This window comes from Tursiops truncatus, chromosome 15, assembly GCF_011762595.2.
Source record: "Tursiops truncatus isolate mTurTru1 chromosome 15, mTurTru1.mat.Y, whole genome shotgun sequence".
NCBI lineage: Eukaryota > Metazoa > Chordata > Mammalia > Artiodactyla > Delphinidae > Tursiops > Tursiops truncatus.
Genome location: NC_047048.1, coordinates 41,637,266 through 41,644,413, shown reverse-complemented (window position 1 = coordinate 41,644,413; position 7,148 = coordinate 41,637,266). Strand labels below are relative to the sequence as shown.

The 7,148-nt window shown below is 47.6% G+C and overlaps 1 protein-coding gene across 3 annotated transcripts in view; it reads right to left on the bottom strand.

Moving 5' to 3' along the window:
• Positions 1-119: 119 nt before the first annotated feature.
• The window catches only part of KIZ (kizuna centrosomal protein), a 111,706-nt gene continuing 104,677 nt past the window's right edge, over positions 120-7,148 (bottom strand). For all 3 annotated transcript variants that reach the window (XM_004310780.4, XM_019927553.3, XM_073792627.1), the window contains 2 exons: positions 1,959-2,002; positions 120-268 (listed from right to left, as the gene is read on the bottom strand). In XM_004310780.4, coding sequence (XP_004310828.2) covers positions 162-268; positions 1,959-2,002 — 151 coding nt within the window. In that variant the 3' untranslated portion in view covers positions 120-161. The remainder of the gene's footprint in view (positions 269-1,958; positions 2,003-7,148) is intronic.

The following is a 7,148-nucleotide window of genomic DNA, read 5'->3' as shown; positions in this document are numbered from 1 at the left end:
TTCATAGTTATGTCATGAAATTTCACTGGAATAACAATATGGTCCCAACTTGTCATATTAAACAATTAGAAAACTTAAAGGGCCACGTTTATTTTGAACGTCACATCTGAACACAGGGGTTTAGTTTGTTTAAAGACTTTATTTCTAACAGATGTTACAGCTTATGAGTCATAAAAATCATCAAAATCATCGGTGGACGTGTCATGGTTTCTAGGACGTAAGGCAGCTTCGATCTCTGAGTTACTGTCGTCAGACTCGCCCCAGAAGGCTGGAAGAGAAAACCAGACAGCCGCTCAGCATCTCTGCAGTCTGATTAGCTCGGCTTAATCAGCCGTGGCCCGCAAAGAGCCTCCTGGGGGCCCTGCGTGGTGCACCTGAGCGGACAGGCCCGGGGCGCAGGCCAGTGTTGCAGCAACGACTCGCTTCTGCGTGCTCCACGTGCTGCGATGGGAGCTCATGGCAGAACGCTTGCTCCTCCCTTCTGCCCAACTCTCCACTGTAGGATGGGAATCTGTAACCAGGGTGAACATGGGGGCAGGGCGGCTGGGTGCTCTACCAGGCCCGCTAACAGCTTGCCTGACTGCTCCTCGCCGTGAGCTCCCTCTGTTCCTCAGCACAGGGACACGGTGGAGGAACAGCAGTGAGGTCTGCGCTGAGACGAGGGCGTGGGTACACGCAGTTCATTTGGGAGGTGACCCTGGGCAGGATGGGGGGCGGAGCGGGTGTTAACCAGGAGCAGGGCTGGCAGTGGACCGCTGGGGTCAGTCCTGCCGGGGCCTCAGAGAGACCGCAGAACACTCCTCAGATGGCCCCAAAAGCCAGCAAGGAAGTGGGGTTATTTATCCACCAACTCCCACCCTTCAGTGGCTGGGGGTTGTTCTCAACCAGGCGTCGACTCCCTGGAGCTCCTGGCTCCTGTGGCCAGAGAAAATCCTCCGGGGGGAGCCACAAGCTGCCCGACAGGGAGGCTGCAGGCTCGGCCTGGAGTGCCAGGGTGTGGTGGGCCCACCGCCCGTGACACTGACCGCCCCTGCGACCCCCGTATCTACAAGGCACAGCCTGCCACCGCCGCGATGACTCCTGAGATGTGACCCCGTCTAATCCTCGCACCAACCTGGCGAGGTGAGTACAAACACTTCTGTTTTACCAAGGCTGAGAGAGGGTAAGTACATGGCCCGATCACGGCGGCAGAGGGTGCTCAAGCCCCAAGTCCCACTGGACCGGCTGGGAACAGAGTTTCAGAGGCAGGAGTAGGGGTGGCCCAAGCTCGGCAGGGGATACGCCACTGCCAGTGTGGAAGGAGGGTGTTGAGGGATACATAGGAGCTCCCTAGGCAGAGGAAAAGGGACAGGAATGTCACAGAGAAGGAAGGGTGTGAGCGAAGGCACAGAGGTACGAGGGCGGAGCACAGGGAAGGCTGGCTGCGGCTGGATCCACCGAGGAGAGGACGCGACCTCGGAGGAACAGGGCTGGGAGCAGGGGCCGGGCCAGACCACAAGGGGACGTTCCAGACTCTACCCTGCAGGTGGCGGGGGCGCTGGCCCTGCTTCCCCAGCAGGCAGACGTCTGGATGAGGATTCAGAAGCCAGGGCTGGGGGAGGGGCGGGGGAGGGCTACCGCAGGAGCCCTCAGGTCAGAGCAGCAGGTACCTGCGGGCAGTGGCAGTGAGGGGACAGAGGTGAGGACGTTTCATGTGGAAGACATGGCAGTGGGGGGGCGCGGGGGGGGAGGCCAGGATCCCCTGCAAAGTCATACCTGCAGATTAAAGCACTGGGCACCACGGACCCTGGCACCCGTGCTCTCAGAAGCCCCCAGTCCTCCCCCAGGAGAGCTGCAGGGCCCGTGAGCACAGGCAGGCGCCTCCGCCCGCCCCCAAGCGTGCCTGACACCACACGTCACAAACCACCCTTTTAGCTAAAACACAAAATGAGAGTCTGGTCTCTGGTTATTTCTCTTACCTTTAGACTTTAAATTGGTAGCTAGTTTCTTTTTGTTTTCATGCCTGGAAAATAAAGAAAGAACCTAAGTCCTGAAAAAATAAAGACAATCAGACTAATAGTTTTACAAGGAGCGCATTAGGGAAGAAGCACACATTACTCACTGGGAGGCCAGAAGGTTTACATTTACTCCCCAAGATTTTTTTTTTAACATCTTTATTGGAGTATAATTGCTTTACAACGGTGTGTTAGTTTCTGCTTTATAACAAAGTGAATCAGTTATACATATACATATGTTCCCATATCTCTTCCCTCTTGCATCTCCCTCCCTCCCACCCTCCCTATCCCACCCCTAGAGGTGGTCACAAAGCACGGAGCTGATCTCCCTGTGCCATGCAGTTTTAAAAGCAAAAAGCCCTGCGGATGCTCTGGTGGGAGGGTCCCGGGCGCATTGGGCCGCACGCTGGGCGCTCACTGGGGAGGCCGCCAGGGCAGGAGGCAGGCCCTGGCACGCACCGAGCAGGCAAAGCGCAGCACTGCCAGCTAAGCTGAAAGCAGAGGGTCTGAGGAACAGGGAGAAGTCGGCCAGGAGGTTACAACACTTACCTTTATCAAGCCAGCGATACGATTCTCAACTGCTTAACAAGGAGTTCAAAATAACTGTTTGCTTAATTAAGGGTATTAACTCGTGGTAGAGAAAAACGCAAGAATCTTGTCACCTGTGTTTAGGTTTCTGAGTGTCACACACACGAAAGTGCAAGTGTCCAGGGATGCATCTAACACCGGGTGACTCGCTTACTAAACCCACTGGACAGAGAAACTGGCTCTGCGGGAGACTGTGTCCATCTGCGTCACCTTCTCCAGAGCTTTCGCAATTGTCATGCGCATGGAAGTCCCCTCTCGGAGTACCATTCCAGTTTCTTATTACACTTAAATTCTTTAAAGTTCATCCTAAATGGTCAACGAGATGTTAAAAAAGAAACAGTCACTTGTGTATGGCTTGACATTTTTCTCATACTCCCGTTGAAGTTTTCCCTTCCATTTACATTTGCAGATTACTCCGTGAAGGCAGATTCCAGCCTTTAGGTGGGAAGAGCGCTGAGAAAAGACGAGGACGCATCGTGCAGAAGCACTGCTGCTCTCTCGGCAGATGCAAGAAACCCTGGGAACACATCTCTGTCACTTTGGCTCAAGTCTGGCTAACCTATGGTTTGAAAATCTGCCTTTTGCCATAGCTGCCATAATTTACATTTTTTTTTCAGTAAAACAAGCTCCATGAAGGCATAATTTTCTAGGCAGTCTGTGCTCTGTCAGTGCTCCCTTTAAACTTGGTGGCTGTTTCTTTGTTTTGACTGAAATATAGTTGATGTACAATATTATATAAGTTACAGGTGTACAACATGATGATTCACAATTTTCAAAGGCTATACTCCGTTTATAGTTACTGTAAAATACTGGCTGCACTCCCTGTGTTGAACAATGTATCCGTACCTCTTAATCCCTTCCCCCTGTCTCGCCTACCCCCCAGCCCCCTGCACTGGTAACCACTAGTTTGTTCTGTTTTTTGTTTTTTTTTTTAATTTTTATTGGAGTATAGTTGATTTATAACGTTGTGTTAGTTTCTGCTGTACAGCAAGGTCAATCACTTATACATACACATATACCCATTCTTTTTTAGATTCTTTTCCCATATAGTCATTACATTACAGAGTATTGAGTAGTGTTCCCTGTGCTATACAGTAGGTCCTTATTAGTGTTCTCTATATCTGTGAGTCTGTTTCTTTTTCTATTACACTCACTAGTTTGTTGTATTTTTTAGGTTCCACATACAAGTGATATCATACAGCATTTGTCTTTCTCCGACTTATTTCACTTAGTGTAATACCCTCTAAGCCCACCCATGTTGTTGCAAATGACAAAATTTCATTCCTTTTTATGGCTGAGGAGTATTCTATTGTGTATATATGTACCACATCTTCTTTATCCATTCATCTGTTAATGGGCACTTAGGTTGCTCCCATACCTTAGCTGTTGTAAACAGTGCTGCTATGAACACTGGGGTGCATGTGTCTTTTCAAATAGTGTTTTCATTTCTTTCAGATACATACCCCAGAAGTGGAACTGCTGGGTCATATGGTAATTCTATTTTTAGTTTTTTGAGAGACCTCCATACTGTTTTCTACAGTGGCTTCACCAATTTACATTCCCACCAACTGTGTACGGAGGGTTCCCTTTTCTCCTCGCCAATACTTGTTATTCATGGTCTTTTTAATGATGGCCATTCTAACCGGTGTGAGGTGATACCTCATTGTGGTTTTGATTTGCATTTCTCTAATAATTAGCAATGTGGAGCATCTTTCCATGAGCTTGTTGGCCATCTCTATGTCTTCTTCAATAAATTTGAAAAATGTCTATTCAGGTCTTCTGCCCATTTTTTATCAGGTTGTTTTATTGATACTGAGTTGTATGAGCTGTTTATATATTTTGGATATTAACTGCTTATCAGTCATATCATTAGCAAATATTTTCTCCCAGTCTGTAGGCTGTCTTTTCATGTTGTCAATGGTTTCCTTTGCTGTACAAAAGCTTTAAGTTTAATTAGGTTCCATTTGTTTACTTTTGCTTTTATTTCCTTTGCTTTAGGAGACAGATCCAAAAAAATATTGCTACGATTTATGTCAAAGTGTGTTCTGCCTGTTTTCCGCTGCAGTTTTATAGTATCCGGTCTTAACATTGAGGTCTTTAATCCATTTTGAGTTTATTTTTGTATATTTTAGAGAATGTTCTAATTTCATTGTTTTACATGTGGTTGTCCAGCTTTTCCAGAACCACTTGTTGAAAAGACTGGTCTTTTCTCCATTGTATATTCTTGCCTCCTTTGCTATAGATTAACTGACCATAAATGTGTGGGTTTATTTCTGGGCTCTCTATTCGGTTCCATTGATCTATGTGTCTGTTTTTACGCCAGTAATGTACTGTTTTGATGACTGTAGCTTTGTAGTTAGGGAGTGTGATTCCTCCAGCTCTGTTCTTCTTTCTCAAGATTGTTTTGGTTATTCGGGGTCTTCTGTGTTCCCATATGAATTTCAAAATTATTTGTTCTATTTCTGTGAAAAATGCCCTTGGTATTTTGATAGGGATTGCACTGAACCTGTAGATTGCCTTGGGTACTATGGTCATTTTAACAATATTAATTCTTCCAATTCATGAACACAGTATATCTTTCCATATGCTTGTATTGTCTTCAATTTCTTTCATCAGTATCTTACAGTTTTCCGAGTACAGGTCTTTTATCTCCTTAGGTAGGTTTATTCCTAGGCATTTTATAATTTTTGATGTAATGGTAAATGGGATTGTTTTCTTAATTTCTTTCTGATAGTTCATTGTTATTGTATAGAAATGCAACAAATTTCAGTATATTAATTTTGTATCCTTCAACTTTACTGAATTCATTGATGCGTTCTAGTAGTTTTCTGGTGGCATCTTTAGGGTTTTCTATGTATAGTACTATGTCATCTGCAAAGAGTGACAGTTTTACTTCTTCCTTTCCAATTTGGATTCCTTTTATTTCTTTTTCTTGTCTGATTGCTGTGGCTGGGATTTCCAATACTATGTTAATAAAAGTGGCAAGAGTGGGCATCCTTGTCTTGTTCCTGATCTTAGAGGAAACGCTTTCAGCTTTCCTTGGTGAGTGCCTGTTTATCTGATGTGACCAACTAGTGGCCTATGCCATTTCTCCATGAAGAGTGGACGGCCCCACAGCCAGTGCTGACTGTCATGGAGGCCGCCAGTCAGGTGGCTGCTGACAGTGTAAACCTGAGTCCACCTTCTGTAAGAGTGCATGCACACACACACACACACACACACAAAACACAATTGTGGGTTGTGTCTACTCTCTATCCAGCTCCCACTTCATGAGGACACCAGGCTCAGTGCAGGGTGGGTAGGCAGACATAACAATGCTGTAAAGATGCAGGGAGACTAGTTTGCCAGCTGATGTTTAAACAGTAAGAGCCACGTGGGGTTGTGGGGAGACGGCAGGAGCACCACAAGCAGAAGGCAGGCAGGAGGACTGAGAGAACAGGTGGATGATGGGGCGGGTGGTGGTGTGGCTGCAGGATCCCAGAGGAAGCAATGCACTCCCTGGACTCTACTGTGAGAGCTGGAAAGGATTTCCAGGCCAGGCCCAAGGCAAGGGCACAGAGGCAGGCGAGCACATGCCAGGTCCTTACAGCCTGGCCCCTGCTCTGAGCTCCATATGCAAGTCCCAGGCTCACCTGCTGGCTCCAACTTGGCTGCCTCCAAAGAGTCTCACGGCCAACACATCCATCCACAGCCAAACTCAAGCTCCTCCACCAAACCTGGGCCCTTCTCCTGCCCTCCCATACCCAATCAGCCCCTAGGTCCTGCCAAGTTTACCTCCCAGCACTTCCAAGTGTCCTCACCCGTCCCCTATGCACTGCCACCGCCTGTTGACCAAACCAGCATCTCTTGCCTGGACCTTCTAACAGCCTCCTAACTGGTGACACCACATCCACCTTGTCCCCTCCACTCGGCAGCAAGGGTGAGCTTTCGAAACACAAATCTGATCCCTCTGCCTCCTTGCTGAAAACTCTTCAATGCCTTCCTATTGCTTTTGGCAAAAGAACTAAACCCTGAACAGCGCCTCCAAGGTTGATGCCCAGACTTCGTTGGGCCTCCTGCTGTAGCCTCCCCCACACCCCACCCTCAACCCCCGAGTCCTCACTGAATTTGCTACTTCACAGCCATTTCTGTCACTAACTGACATGTGACTGCCCTTAGGCTGTCAGCTCTACAAGAGCTGCCACTGTACGAGTTTCAGTCCCCGGGGTACCCGGTGCTCTGCACTTAGTAGGTGCTCAGTGATATGTGTGGAAGGAATAGATGAGCCTCACTAAGCATAGGACCTTGCCTAAAGGCACGTGATCAACATTTGATGTTAGATTATTTAATTTGCATGGTTTTACTTCTATCTGAGTTCAGATCAGGTTGTTCAAGTGTCTTCCCAGAAACATGTTTCAGAACTAAACGCATGTGTTCAACTCTGAGGAAGGTGGAAAATGCTTCCAGGTGTTTCCGATGCCATCCTCACCCCTTAGGGGAAGTATTTTTCCCTTTGGGAAATCATCTCTGCTAGTCGATGTGACACTGCAGTGCGAGGCTGATTTTTATTACACGTGACTTGTAGGG